The sequence below is a fragment of the Zootoca vivipara genome, chromosome 6 (genome assembly GCF_965207765.1).
Source record: "Zootoca vivipara chromosome 6, rZooViv2.hap1.1, whole genome shotgun sequence".
Taxonomy (NCBI): domain Eukaryota; kingdom Metazoa; phylum Chordata; class Lepidosauria; order Squamata; family Lacertidae; genus Zootoca; species Zootoca vivipara.
This window is the reverse complement of record NC_142589.1, coordinates 74,153,641-74,169,294: the sequence shown is the minus strand read 5'-3', so window position 1 is coordinate 74,169,294 and position 15,654 is coordinate 74,153,641. Positions and strand designations below refer to the sequence as shown.

The 15,654-nt window shown below is 47.7% G+C and overlaps 1 protein-coding gene across 1 annotated transcript; it reads left to right on the top strand.

Annotated features, from left to right (window-relative positions):
- The first annotated feature begins 615 nt into the window (after nt 1-615).
- On the top strand, nt 616-15,023 carry LOC118087430 (guanylate-binding protein 7-like). Its single transcript, XM_088672598.1, has 11 exons — nt 616-837; nt 2,255-2,500; nt 4,187-4,314; nt 5,508-5,617; nt 7,372-7,577; nt 8,179-8,422; nt 9,528-9,798; nt 10,661-10,873; nt 11,374-11,476; nt 13,294-13,487; nt 14,761-15,023. Exons 2-11 carry the CDS (start codon nt 2,323-2,325, stop codon nt 14,893-14,895), a joined length of 1,782 nt encoding a protein of 593 aa, XP_088528724.1. The 5' UTR covers nt 616-837; nt 2,255-2,322; the 3' UTR covers nt 14,896-15,023.
- The last annotated feature ends 631 nt before the right edge of the window (nt 15,024-15,654 follow it).

Genomic DNA, 15,654 nt, shown 5'->3' with positions numbered 1-15,654 from the left:
GCGATTGAATGGTTTGGTAATGTGCAGCGGAGACTCTTTGGCTTTGCCTCGTAGTGTGGACAGGCAAGACTCACGGTGGTGGTGGGGAGGTCTCTCACCCCCCCTTCCAATTTCCCGGTAGCAGTGGGTGCAGACGTTTCACTGCGCACACGTGTAGGCAGCAGGTGGAGCCTGTTGCCCCGCCCCTCCTACAGTTCCTAGAGAACGTCTGGAAGCCCTGCAGGTTCCACTCGGATGTGTGGCGCGCTCAGATTTCCACGTCACTTATTCCCATCACCGCTTTCCTCCGAGGAGCAAGAGGCGGCGGCAGACCCGGGTCTTCCTCGCCCGTTTCATCCTCACAGCCCTGTGAGATCCAGCGCCTTTTCCCATGGGGGAAAAGCTGAGGGTGGACGAGAGAGATACAGAGGCCAAAAAAAAAGCCGTCTAGGATAATGACTCGGGAAAGCTGATCTGGCCTTTCCCACGACCGTGGCAGTGGCAAGAGGAGGACCAGGCAGGCTCCAGAGATGGGAATTTCCCCCTGAGAGGGCGAGGCGAGATCGCGTCCCGTAAAAAAACGCCCCTCCCAGCAGCAAGCGAAACCGAAAGGACAGCTGCGTGTCGGCGAAGCTTGAGAGACAGGGTCTTTAGGCGGCAGCTCTTTCGTTGGGTTGTTTCCTCGTCTTCCTGGGGAAAATCCTACGGCTCCCTTGCGCTGCTTTCCGCACCAGGACGCGCCTGCGGCGCGCGCCGGATCATCGTCCCACGACCAGGATTGCGTGCCGGGTTCCCCCACTTTCTCTCCTCCCTAAACTTCCAAGAAAGGATTGTGTAGCGGCCGGGACGGAGGAAGGGGTGAGTTTGCGCGGAGGAGTGAAGGGGGCTGGGGAGGGAGTCTTTTTTCTATTCTTTAAAAAAAAACTTTTTAAACAAATAAAACAACACACTGCAACAACCAATAACGATAAACCACCATCTCTTCTATAATGCATTTGTATCCGGAGAGGGGGTGGTCAAAGTATTTGGAAAACCAAGCAAGCTATGATCCAGCCAGTCCCTCCCAAACAAAGCCAGGCACAGAGCTGTTTGTTATTGTAGCGAAATGTTTTGGGAGGCAGCCAACGTTTATTTTTAGTTCTGTTCTGCAGGTCCTCTGCTGGGAGCTGTAGTTCTCTGAGGAGGAAAGGAGTCTTCTAACAGAAGCCAGCCCCCTCTCTCTAACAGGCTACAGCTGTTTGGGAAGTCGTGACTGTTCAAAAGTGCTTTCATGTATGGTGTAGGAGTGGTGTCCAAACTTTTTTCAAAGGGGGCCAGATTTCATGAAGTGAAGGACACTGAGGGCCAACCAAAGTTGTTAACCTTTTTTTTAGGATTGAAGCTGTTAAGCTTATTTTAGGTACAGTAGAGCCCTTAATTGGCCCCAAAGCAGTGTGGTATACCATTTGCACTTGGGGAAATGGCACAGCTATTCCACCAAATGAAGGAAGGCAGGTTTTCTGAGCCCTGAAAGAATAAAAGGTAGCTGATCAGGGAAAACAAGAGAGGGAGATGTGTTGCTCTATGAAGTACAGATGCCCCTTGAACAGTGAGTAAAATATGGCTGTTTCACAGCGAATGTCCAGTGTGGAAGTGGAATGTATTAACCTTGAAAATGCCCCAACCTCTAAACAGCTACCTGGAGTCCTGGACCATCACTCCAGCCATCTTTGGCAGCAGCATCTTGAAGTATTCTCCTTCCTGTTCTTGACATTCAGTCCCCCGTGCTAGAGTTTGGGAGCGGAAATCCCTGATCAGGACCTTGTGCAGAGTAGGAATCAACAAGGTCTCCACAACAAGAAAGCGTTCCAAAGTTCTACTGCAGACAGTCTCTAAACTTGTTACAAAAAAGTTTCAAATATAAATCAACACATTGCTCTTAAACAACTAGTAATGCAGTCCTTTTTTTTAGGTTCTTACTTGTTAATACAGTTAAAGAACTACGTATTCTCTCTCTTGTCCCAGAGAGAGATTCAGATAAGCAAGTTGCTTCTCAATAAGCTGGCAGTTTCTGAGAGAGATCCAGACTCCCAGGGATGAGTCGCCAATTAAAATAAACACTGAAAATAATTTTCCATCCCCTTGTTGCAGCTTTAGCTGCAAAAACACTTATTTTCATCGCACTTGTACAATTCTCTGCAAAACAAACATCCTGCAAATGCAGACCACTAAGTTTCATACGCAATGCACAAAACATAGCATCTTGTGAGTGTTAAACTTAGTATATCCTTTGCAGCATACAGATTCCTCAGTGTCCCCAGTCTCCTTCCTGGCCTGGTTTTGACCAGAGCTCACCCAAGCATCATGGAAGAGCCAATGTGCCTGATCGAGAACAACCCCAATGAACAGCTGCAGGTCAACCAGGAAGCCCTGAAGATCTTGCAGAGCATCCAGCAGCCCGTGGTGGTGGTGGCCATCGTGGGACTGTACCGCACTGGCAAGTCCTACCTCATGAACAAGCTGGCAGGAAAGGACAAAGGAGGTAGGAACGTAAGACATACTTTTGTGGGGCTGGCCTGCGGCATTTTGCTGCCTGAGTCGGTAAAGCAAATGGTTCCCCACCCCACCCCCAAGTTAAATTATGTAATGCTCAAGTCTAGTCAAGTGATTTTGGTATTTGAAGCAGATACTCCTCAAAGCACATCTCCCCTTCTCTGGAAGTAAGAATACAACAAAATCAAGCTGAGTAGCAGGAACCACTGCCTGTTCATGACACCCAAAATCTGCTGCCCAAGGTGACGTTCTCTACCTAACAGTAGGACTGGCCTGTATATTTGCTCTGTGAGCTGGCACTCAGGTCCTCCTTGCAGACTAGCAGGAGAGTTGCTCTTGTGCTTGGGTCCTGCTCAGGGGCTTAGGAAGGAAGGGGCGATGGGGGCGCTCTGTTCCAGGCAGCGCGATCCCGAGGGTGCCCTGCCTGCACTGGGTGCCCCGCCCCCAGAACGTGCACCACGCCCCCAGAACGTGCGCCAGAGCATGAAGCTCCACCAGTGGTCCTGCTTGCAGGTTTCTAACAGGTATCTGGTTGACCAATGTGAGACTAGAATGCTGGACTAAATGGGCCAGGCTTTCCTTGTGTTATTCAGTGTGAAGCCTCTCCCAGTGACTCTCATCTTTCTTTTATTCTCAGTGCAGGAGGAGCTCACACTCTTGACCGATTATTTATTTTATTTCAGCCATTTGTATGCCACTTAGCATGGTAGTTTGTAAGCGGTGTAGAAGGGATGTTACAAAAAGATACAATCAAATCAGTTTAAAATAACCCCAGATCATTCTGCTGGAATAAGAGGCATTGTCACCGAGTGCCAGAAGTTCAACAGGGAGGGGGGATTGTCTGCCCTCAGCCTGAAGGAAGTTCCATATAACTGAGCCAATGATACTGAACACACAGTTCCCAGCGGATAGGAGCAGTGTGTCTGAGCCATTGGGGGAACCACTCACAGTAAGTCCAGCAAAGATCTCAATGATCAGGCAGGGATATAAGGAATTGCGTGGTCATTAAGGGATTCTGGAGCATGTTACCATAATTGAGTCTTGTGCCACCACCGAGAAGGCCCTCTGCCTGGTTCCCTGTAGCTTCACTTCTCGCAGGGAGGGAACCACCAGAAGGCCCTCGGAGCTGGACCTCAGTGTCTAGGCAGAATGATGGGGGTGGAGATGCTCCTTCAGGTATACTGGGCCGAGGCCGTTTAGGGCTTTAAAGGTCAGCACCAACACTTTTGAATTGTGCTTGGCAATATGCTTTGCTTTGAAGACGGACATCTATGTGTGAGCAGATACTCCTGTTTTCTGTACTACTAGGATTCCCGTGCTATCTGGGCTTGTGATGTCACCTATACCCTCAGTGCATGTGTGGACATCCCTGATTGGGTTTGTGCACTGTGGGCTCTGGGACCAAGAGGCATCGTATTGCTCTGACCTCCACATCCTCGTCTATAGGCATGGAAGACTGCTCTAAAAAGGCCTTAAAAGTGTACCCGAAACAGTTAAGGCAATTTCACGCCACCCAGAAACCTGAGACTTGATACGCACAATGCCTAAGACACCTTGATTTACCAGCAGGTCAGAAGTGTTGACATTGTATGTTTTCATTGGCAGCAGTTGAGAAATTGCCGAGCTGCATTTCTTACCACTTCCGCCCTTCCCATTTCTACGCTGCCCACTACAGGTTTCTCTCTGGGACCCACAGTGCAAGCAGCCACCAGAGGTATCTGGATGTGGTGTTGCTCGCATCCCCTGAAGCCTGACCACACCCTGGTGCTATTGGACACGGAAGGGCTGGGTGATGTCGAGAAGGTGAGCTGGGGGTGGGGGCAGCCAGGATAGATCACCATGGAGCCTTTATCTGCAAGAGAACTTCAGAGATCAGGGCCACTCCCTAGGCAGCAGGAGGCACGCTAGGATGCAGTGGGGGAAGGAAGGCCCCCCGGCCCCCCCCAAAGGCGGAGAGATTTCCAACAGATCTGAGATTTCAGACAAAAAAATTGCCAATGTTCGCATTCTACCTGAAGGAGCGTCTCCACCCCCATCGTTCTGCCCGGACACTGAGGTCCAGCTCCGAGGGCCTTCTGGCGGTTCCCTCACTACGAGAAGCCAAGTTACAGGGAACCAGGCAGAGGGCCTTCTCGGTAGTGGCACCCACCCTGTGGAATGCCCTCCCACTAGAGGTCAAAGAGAACAACAATTACCAGACCTTTAGAAGGCATCTCAAGGCAGCCCTGTTTAGGGAAGCTTTTAATGTTTGATGGATTTCTGTATTTTAATGTTTGATGGATTTCTGTATTTTAGAATTTCTGTTTTGTTGGAAGCCGCCCAGAGTGGCTGGGGGAACCCGGCCAGATGGGCGGGGTATAAATAATAAATTATTATTATTATTCTTGTCCCATGCCAGGAGTGGAAATCAGTGGATATGACCCATATTGAAATGAATGGGGTGCGATAACATAGTGACAATGCAACTTACTTGACGCAATTTCCATAATCAAGCACATAAATTGTGTAAGTTGCGGAATTTTGCTGCAGCAGACAGCCAGACAAATACAGTGGTGCCTTGACTTATGAATTTAATCCGTTCCGAAGGTACCTTCGTAAGTCGAAAAATTCGTATGTCGAAGAACGCCATTGGAAACGCGATTTCCCATAGGAATGCATTGAAAACAGAAAAATTCATAAGTCGAAGCAACCCTATCAAAAAATTTGTAAATTGAAAAATCCTTATCTAAAACCGCCGCGGTTTTCCCCCCGGATGTCGAGACATTCATAAGCGCGTGGCCATTACCCCCATTCGTAAGTCGAAAAATTCGGTTGTCAAGTCATTCGTAAGTCGAGGTACCACTGTAACAGTGTTTGGCAAAAGATGAACCGCAGTGGAATGGAAACAGTGCTGCGTATGACATGTATCATTTATGATGCCATCTTACACCCCTAGTGGAGACCTCAGTCCAATTCTTATTGCCCCAGAGTTTTATGCTCCCCATCCTCCTTTGCAGAGCAACCCTGAGAACGATGCATGGATATTTGCCCTCTCCATTCTGCTTAGCAGCACCTTTGTCTACAACAGTATGCACACCATCGACCAGTATGCTCTGGAGAAACTGCAGTATCTTTTTGTAAGAGTGCTCCCTGGCAGAAACACGTGTTAGTGAACTGTGTGGGAATCCTAATGCTGTGATGTCTCACCAGGCCCTTGGCAGGTGTGACAGTGAGGGCTCCAGGGTCCTTAAATGAGGGGCAGGAATATTTTTAAGTGAAGTCTGAAAGGGCTTCAAATGAAGGAGCTGGAGGGGAAGAGAGCAGACTTCTCAGAATGAAGCAGTACCTTGTAGAGGGGCATTTGTAGAATAAGAATTTGTTGAGCTTTATGGAATTGGGAATGTCTGTTAGAGGGATTAAGAGACTCTTAAATTATACCAGTTCTGTTTGTACAGCCAGTGTGGTGTAGTGCTTAAGAGCAGTAGACTCATAATCTGGGGAACTGGTTTCGGGTCTCCGCTCCTCCACATGCAGCTGCTGGGTGACCTTGGGCTAGTCACACTTCTCTGAAGTCTCTCAGCCCCACTCACCTCATGTGAGTGTTTGTTGTGGGGGAGGAAGGGAAAGAAGAATGTTAGCTGCTCTGAGACTCCTTAGGGTAGTGATAAAGCGGGATATGAAATCCAAACTCCTCCTCCTCCTCCTCCTCTTCCTCCTCCTCCTCCTCCTCTTCTTCTTCTTCTTCTTCTTCTTCTTCTTCTTCTTCTTCTTCTCCTTCTCCTTCTCCTTCTCCTTCCTTCCTTCCTTCCTTCCTTCCTTCCTTCCTTCCTTCCTTCCTTCCTTCCTTCCTTCCTTCCTTCCTCTCCAGTTTGCCAAGCAACTTTATGTAAGGTGTAGCAGTAAGTTAATAACCATTCTTAAAATATGGGAGAAATGGAAAAATGAGATATAGGAAAGATCCATCAAAAGGAAAAAAGACTGGGGTCCTATTTTGCTGCATGTTTTGATGGTGTGAGGATTCCTTGCATACCCACTTTAGCATTTTTATTTTTTAATTTAGCATTTTTTAAAACAAAACACGTAGGGAATTGGGAAGCTTAGTGTGGTAAGTGAAAATGCAAAGCCATTCCAAGTCAGGGTGATTTCAATTTCTATGAGGGCAAATCCAAGTTTAAAAGAAAGGCACATTTCACTGCACAACTAAATGAGAAGTAAAATGACTTGCACCAGAGAACCCTGGGAAATGTAGTTTGGTGTGTGTGGGGGAATTAGACTTCTCCCTTGACACAGGCTTGGCCAGCCTGTGGTCCTCTAGATGTGGCTGGACTACAACTCCCACATCTCTGACCACTGGCCTGAATCCCCATCCCTGAATAAAAACCGAAAGAGAGAGAGTCAGCTGAGATTCTCAAGGAAGGACGTTACACAGCCTTGGTGCTGCTACTGAGAAGGCCCTGTCTGGTGCCCCAGTCCATTGTGTCTCTGAAGGGCAAGGGAAACAGAACCTGACTTCTGGTGAGGGTCACAAAAAGGTAGGCAGAGGATACCAGTACAGTCATACCTTGGTTTGCAACCGCATCCGTTTGCAACCAATCGGTTAGCGACCGCTGCAGACCCAGAAGTGTTTACATCTGGGTTCCGCGGCACGCAGATGTGCAGAAGCGATCTGTGCAGCACGCACATGTGCAGAAGAGCCCCTCAGTTTACGAGGAACTTGGGGAGCGGTCGGCTCCCTGGAACGAATTGCAGTCGCAAACCGAGGTATGACTGTATAGATATCACAGACCTAAAACATTGTAAGGAGGGACTGTTGGGAAACTATTATTCTATTCTGGGGTGGGGGTGGGCAAACATGACTCATTTCCTTAACTCAGTCCCCAGCTACGTGTCTGAATTAACTGAGCATATCAAGGTGAAAACATCGGCCGGGCAGAGCAGTAACAGATATTATGGGATGCCTGATGACTTCGCCTTCTTCTTCCCAACCTTCGTCTGGACTGTGCGGGATTTCACACTGCAGCTGGAGCTGGATGGGTGCCCTATTTCAGAGGACGAGTATCTGGAGCACGCCTTGAAGATGAAGAAAGGTGCTGTGGGGAGCTGGTGGGATTCCTTGCTGGAAAAGATTGGGCCTTGCTGCTTTTGAAGCGGAGGCCTAGTATATACAGCTTGCTTGTAAAAACAAAACCTGAAAGTGGTTTACAAAAAGAATGAAACAGTGACATTACCAGTACAATTAAGGTAAACAATTTAAAGCTGTATTGCAGGCGGTTGAACTAGATGCCTTCCAATTCTATGATTCTAAAACAGTTTCCTCATATGTTTTTTTTAAGTATTTAAAATCCACGATAAGATAAAAACCAGATCTTTTTTTTAAATGTCAACGTTCTGCAGGTCTGGGTAGGCTAGTCCAAGGAAAAAATGTTTTTTAGCAGGTGCCGAAGAGAGTGTAGGGAAGGCAATTATCTGATGTCAGTAAGCAAGGAGTTTCAAAGTATGGGTTCTGCCAAACTAAGAGTGATTTCTTGCAAATGCGGACTTGGCATTACATGGCAGCTGTGCCAGTTATGCAGATCGAAGCAGTCAAGTGAGCAAATATATGGGGTAAGGCAGCCTTGCAGGCAAATGGTCCCAAGCTGTTGAAACACTTTATACTAATAGTATTATGTGTATTTGATTCTATATTAGATGCCCCCGAAAAGCAAGATCTTCCTAAGAAATTCCTGCGGCAGTATTTCCCCAACCGCAAGTGCTTTGCCTTTGAATGCCCAGCCTCGCGGAAAGACTTGGCCGTCTTGGAGGACCTCCCGGAATCGAGACTGAGCGCAGAGTTCGTGAAGCAAACACACTGCTTCTGCAGCTACATTTATGAGAACGCCCAGGCCAAAGTGATCCAGGGAGGGCACTTGGTGACTGGGACATGTGAGTGGAAGCCGGGGGGGGGGGAATATACTGAAAAGGCTCCTGGAATACTCCAGATGGGGCAGGGGTTGGGCATCGAAGGCCCATCAGGTTCCATTTTTTCCAAAAACCATAACCACCTGTCTATATCAGCTAATATCGGTCCAATGCATGTGTGACATCAGCTGTTGGGGGGGGGCAATTCTATGTTGGCTGCTCATACTAGTTCTCCACACAACAACAACAACAACAACAACAACAACAGCTGGCCCACGCAGCCAGTGAAGCAGGATTAGGGCTAATCCTGCTCCGTTTTTCTCTGGGGAACTCACACATGTAGCCAGAGCAAGGAGGATTTTACCCCCATTGATCAGGGGATGAGTGGGGAGTTAAATCCTGCTCGGTTTGGCAGGATGACAGCTTCCATTAAAACAAAGTCCCCCTGTCCCCTCGTTTTAGCAGTGCCTTTCTTCCCACAATACCCTGTTTCTCATATTTTAAGACGTACGCATAAAATAAGCCATAGCAGGATTTTTAAGCATTCAAGGAATATAAGCCATACCCCGAAAATAAGACATAGTGATAGGTGCAGCAGCAATGCCGGCCGCAGCAGGAGAAGGAAGAAAAAAATAAGACATCCCTTGAAAATAAGCCATAGTGTGTTTTTTTGAGGAAAAAATAAATATAAGACATGTCTTATAATATGAGAAACACGGTACACTTTGAAGTCTGAACTTCAGAGCACCAAATCGACTGATGTTATTGTGACGCCAGGTGATGGTCGAGTGGGTTGTCCTGACCACTTCTCACATTTGATACCAGAGGTCAGTCCTCATAAGAACCTGGCCCATGAAGCCAAACAAAATTCCCAGTCCAAATACAGGTCTACTCAGAAGCAAGTCCCATTAGATTTGAGGGAATTACTCTCAAGTATATAGAGGATTTTTAAAAACCTTTTTATTTAGTGCAAAATTTAGACATTAGTTCTTTGGAGAAGAGTCTGATGTTCTGTTAAAAAAAAACACCTCTGGATTTTATGAAATAAAACAGTTCCCTGGATGAAGAAAGACAGAAAGTTAATGAAATAAAATAGACAACTGAGTTAGCCTGCCCTCCTCTTCCTCTCCCTTTTGGAGCCTAGTGGAGACTTATGTGGACTCCATCCGCAACGGATGCATGCCTTGCATCGAGAATGCTGTGGTTGCCTTGGCTCAGATCGAGAACCAGGCTGCCATGAAGGATGCTCTGAACCGCTATGAGGCAATGGTGGACCTCATGTTGATGCCTCCCACTGAGGACGTCGCAGAGGTTCTGAAAGTGCACGCTGTTTGCGAAGAGGAGGCCATTCGAGTGTTCCTGGCCCGTGCCTTCAAGGACGAAGACCAAGCGCACCAGAGAGAACTAGGGGTACAGGATTCTATGTCTCTCGTGAGAATAGGATGTTGGCCCTATTGGTTGGTTTCCTAAGTTCAAAGAGCCCTTTCCATCTGCTGCAGAACTCCTGTGCATCCCAGCAAATCCTGGAGCACGTTCTAAGGCAAGGACAGCCAATGTGGTAGCCTTCAGATATTTTGGACTCTTAGTTCCCACCATTCCTGACCATCTCCCATGCTGGCTAAGGATGATGGTAGGTTTGGAGTCCAGCAACATCTGGAAGGAAGCATATTGGCTGTCCTGGTTCTAAGCATAGGATGCTGCTCAGGCCTTTTGGACCACATCCTTGCCCTGAGTAAACGGAGGGGGTATCTTGGACAACACTGAAAACTCTTCTGTGACTTCAAGTTACAGGGGAAGATTGGCAGTGGTGGAGAAGCAGTATTTTAGGGAAGCTTGTCCCCCCATTGATCTTTTTAAAAATAAAATAAAATACTTTTTTGATATTTCCCCCATTTTTAACAAAAGGAGAAATAGTATCCTAATCCGATTTGTCAGTTGTTCGTTTTCCCAATCTTAAATGGGAAAATCTCATTGAGTTTCGAAGGAACAGCAGGGTTGCCCGGAATATCATCTGAAATTACTCCAATTAATATCTGAGCCCAATTCAGAAAGATTGGTTGGAGATTTTTGCCCAAGTTTAGGATGAACTAGCTTAGATGGCAGACGATGAAGTTCTGGGTTGTTGGAAGGAGTGGATAACCTATGAACTGCCTTGGTCAGCTGGACCAGCAAAGAGGCTCAGGGTTGGAGAACTCCTGGAACAGAGGATAACAGGCCTTTCTTTATTAGGGAACATCTGCTTTATCTGACTCTGCCCACCTCTCTCCTCCAGAGGCAACTGCAAGAAAAACTTCAAGAGTTGTGCACTCGCAACGAGCAGGCATCATCAGACCGATGCCTGGCTGTGCTTCTGGAGCTATTCCAAGAAATGGAGGAGAGGATTAGCAATGGGGGATATGCAGTGCCTGGTGGCTATCAAAGGTTCCTCGAGGACCAGAAGAAAGTAGTGGAGAAATATCACCTGGCGCCTGAGAAGGGAGTAATGGTATGTTGGTCAGCAACCTTGGCTTCTTGGGTTAAAGTCAGACCCTGCTCTTGCATGGCGATTCCTATTTTCAGTGGGTGCTTCCAGATGGGAACTTAATATTACAAGTGGGTCATTTGGATATTGCAAACAAGTCACTGGCAATAGGATTTTAGTTAAGTTTTGCTTATGGTAAATCCAGATTAAGGGGGTAGGGGGGTATGGACTTGCTTTTTGATGGCAGTAACACCAGTCACGTGACCTGCCCCATATATTTAAAGCGCCCAGCTTCATCCAAGGAATCATAGGGATTGCAGTAATACAGTTCCCAGGATTCCTTGGGGAAAGCTGTGTGGTTTAAATGTGTGGTGTGGATCATGTGACTTGTGAGGTCACTGCGGAAATTGTGTATGCATGAGGATTACCAGTTCACAATAGATACCCATCTGGAAATGCCCAGAGCTGTCTTTTGTGATTCTTCTCCAAGTTTCAAATGAGCCACCTCACACTCTCCTCTTTAGGCTTCCCAGGCCCTGCAAGATTTCCTGGAATCCAAGGAGACAGCAGCCCAGTCCATTCTGCAGGCTGACCAGACCCTGACGGACAAACAGAAGGAGCTTGAAGGTGAGCTCCTGTCCAGTAGGCTTTGCTTGCCTTGAAGACATACTGGCCCCAACAGGCCATTGTAGCTGCGAAAATATGATAACACAGTAAACAATGGATTGTATCTAATGCTGGTCCTACAGAGTGCACCCAGTGAAGTTAATGAACCTAAGTTAGTCATGTCTGTTAAGTTCATTTGGTCTACTCTGAGTAGGACCAGCATTGGACACAACCCACTAAGACTCTGTGTAGGCATGGTGGTAGGTGCTCATTATCCCAGACATTCTTGTCCTAAGAAGTTGTGTGAAACAACCTGTGTTGCTGTATCAAGCATCTCCCCAATAGTCTGTCGCCTCTTGAGTCGTTCCACCTCAGGTGATGCCAGTGCTGCATTTTTGGACTACACCAGCCCTGAATGCAACTGCCCTGAATTCGCAGCTACTCCTCCTACTGTGCTGTTCTCCATCTGGGAGCAGGTTCTGCACCTGGCAAAAGTGCAAACTGCAAGGCTCCACCCCCTTGAGGTGCAAAAGACAGCAGGACTCCTGCACCGTAGGCAGTTCTGCAGAACCTGCTCTCAGGTGGAGAACAGAGCGGTTAGAGGCATAGCTGGGAACCTCCGCTGGCAGAGGCAATATGTTTCTGAATACCAGCTGTTGGGGATCACAGGTCGGGAAAGTGCTGTTGCAGTCAAACCCTGCTTGTGGGCTTTGTATAAGCATCTGGCTGGCCCTCGTGAAAAGAGTTTGCTGGACTAGGTGGGCCACTGACCTAAAAGAGTTTGCTGGACTAGGTGGGCCACTGACCTGGCTGAAGCACCCTGCAGAGTTGGAGGAGGGCTCCCAGGCTCGGGCATGCAGGAATTCCAAAGAAAGATGCCCAAACCATCAGAAGGATCAGGTGTAACAATTTATTAAAGAAGGGTTCAAACCTATAGCAAACATCTGACAGCTCTCTCCTTTCCCCTGCTCACATCATTCCATGGGATGGACTGCAGCAAGGAGATGGCTTGTCCACACCCAAGTAAAGATACACACAATCTTCATGGGCTCATGGGCTCAGTGGTCTAAACCACTGAGCCTCTTGGGCTTGCTGATTGGAAGGTTGGCAGTTCGAATCCCAGTGACGGAGTGAGCTCCCGTTGCTCTGTCCCAACTCCTGCCAACCTAGCAGTTTGAAAGCACATCAGTGCAAGTAGATAAATAGGCACCACTGTGGCAGGAAGGTAAGCAGCGTTTCCGTGCATTCTGGTTTCTGTCACGGTGTCCCGTTGCGCCAGAAGCGGTTTAGTCATGCTGGCCACATGACCCGGAAAGCTGTCTGGAGACAAACTCCCTCGGCCTGAAAGTGAGATGAGCGCCACAACACCATAGTCGCCTTTGACTGGACTTAACCATCCAGGGGTCCTTTACCGTTTACCTTTACATCACATGGAACACAGGTGGCTGGTATTAACCATTACCTCCCCCTCTAGCTATGCCTGGGGCCTGTGGATACATCAAAGCATGTAAAGCGCACATGAGCTCAGTGCTGCAGCTGCTATCGATTAGGCAGGGGTTATCTTGACCATCAGTATGCTAAGTTTCCAGACCAGCTTGCCTTTCAGTTCAACACACCAGGCCTGATCCAGGAGGCTCATTGCAGGGCAGGGAATGGGATGGCTGTGACCACCTGGAGGTAGCTGGACTGCATCTCCCATCCCTCACTAAAGGTCTCACGTTGGCTGAGACATGCTGAAGACCCAACAATATCTGAAAGGCCTGCTCTATTCTACAACTCAAAAAACACCACCGGTGGGAGGAGACATTTCTTCTGATAGTGTTCCTCCCCCGCTATAGTGGAGAAAGCCCGGGCTGAGGCCGCCAGGCGGGAAGCTGAGGTCCAAAGACGGATGCAAGAACAGGCCGAGCAGATGATGCGGGAAAAGGATCGGAGCTATGAGGAGCACAAGCGCCAGTTGTTGGCCAAGATGGATGAAGACAGGAGGGCCCTCCTGGCTGCAAATGAGAGGTTGTTGAACCAGAAGCTCCAGGTAACAGCCCTTCTCTGCTCCCATATTGTTTGCTTTTCTTAAAAAAGATGTTTCAATACATGCAGTTCCTTATGTGTAGGTCTCAAGATCAGCAAGGGCACACCAATAAGTGGAGCTTAAGGGGCCTTCCAGAACTGGTGTTTCATTGTATTCTGCAACATGTTATTGGCACAATGGTTAGTGCACTAGGAATGGGTATATTATTGTACAGGCCACATTCACACCATACATCGAAAGCCTCTGTGATACCACTTTGAACAGCTGCGGAGCTGTCGTTTGGTTAAGGATGCTGAGAGTTCTTTTGGAGGCCCCCTATTCCCCACCCCAGAGCTATAATACTCAAAAGTTCCCTGTGAAAGGGATGATTGTTGAACCCCTCTGGAACCACCCTTCCTCTTGCTTCCTTGGAGGGAGGCTAGAGAGTGGAGCATGTGTAGAAGCTAGCCTATGGTCAGGCGCAGGTCTCCATTGTCGGTGAAGTTGATTCTTTCTTCAAGGAAACAAGCATGCAACTTGGCCTTGTTGTCTCAGCAACACTCCCCAGTAGGTCTTGCCCCATGGAAGGATTGCCAGGACTGAAGGTCCCTGTCTTCCACCCTCTCTAAGGCTCCTCCTCCTCCCAGGTGTTTCCCAAGCAGTCTCAAAATGCATTGGCATGTCTCTGGCCTCTGCTTAGCCCATCTCGGAGACCACTGGTTCAGAGGCAAGTGGAGAGGCGAGTTTGAGGGAGACTTCCTGGGTTGTTAAGCAGTCCCTTGACCTGCTTAACAACCTGAAGCTCCTCTGCTTCAGGTTGACCTGAACTTGACCTGAAGCTCCTCTGCTTCATCCTCAGAGTCTGAACTGCTCCCTGTCAGGTTCTTCCTGCTCACTAAATCCTGTGCCCCTTCAGCTTCTGACACCTTCTCCTGTCCCGCCAGTCCCTGACACCAACTATACAAGGCTACAAAATTTACATGAATTGCTCCAACCACTTTTGCTTCTTCCCCCTCCCATCAATGACATGCGCTCTCTGGAAGATGGTCCAGAAGGAAATGTGGCACATTTTTGTTTGTTCCTTGAAAACTTCCATGGATCCTGGGATCTGCTGGGAGCTGGCAGCTCTGGGTTCTGTTGTAGCCCAGTTCCATCTGTTTTGTGATCATCTATGCTTCCTTCTCTCTCTCTCTCACACACACACACACTCACACACACACACACTCACACACAAAATGTGTTACAATTAACGGATGCTGACTTTATTATGCATCTCTCCACCCCCTTCCTCTAACAGGAGCAGAGGCGTCTTCAGCAAGAAGGGTACCAGCAGGAATTCTCAAAGCTTCAGTCTCAGGTCCAGAGCTTGGAGTCTCAGATACAGCAACAGAGGAGCCAGAGAAGAAGCTCTAGAGGATGTGTGATCGCTTGAGGACTGCATCTCTGAACAGCCCCGATGGACTGAGTGAACGAAGGGGAATTCTGGCCTGGCCTCAGGGCTGTGGATGAGGTTCAGCTGGATGGGAAAAGGAGAGAGCTCTACTTTGTACCACTTTTTTTTTTAAATTTTAATTAAATTTTCCGAATTAACAATTCAATCAAATCACATTAAATACTCCAAATTATACATATACATATCCAAATATTCTGCCAAATTATATATTTTTTCTTCTCGGAACTCCCCACGCGTCAAGGTTTGGAATCACTGCATTTTCTGATTCACCAATGTCGCTCTATTTCATTCTGTTGTTCTCCTCCATTCTTTCACAGCCTCTGAGTTGTTTCCACAAACGAGTTGAAGCCAATAATATGTTTCTCTGAGTATTTTATATCAATCTGAGTCCCTTCCATAAATTTGCAGTATCTTTCCACACACCAGTATTTCTGCCGCATCAGTCTTTTCATTGTTGGCAGCCGCCATCTTACATAGTTCCAATAACTCCAATCTAAGCATCTGCTCCATAATTTCTCTGAGCCGGTTACATCAAACATTAGCCTTTCCAGGGGAGATTTGCCAAATCACGTAAGGGTATAGGTATAATCACATATTATACTTTGTACCACTTTTAATAGATGTTTGCAGTATGCCTATGTACGTGTACATGGTAAAAAAATGCTGCATTTTCAAAAGAGCCGGGATAGGTCCCGGAATGGAGGTTTCTGTGCAAAGATTAAGAGTACAGCAGTACCT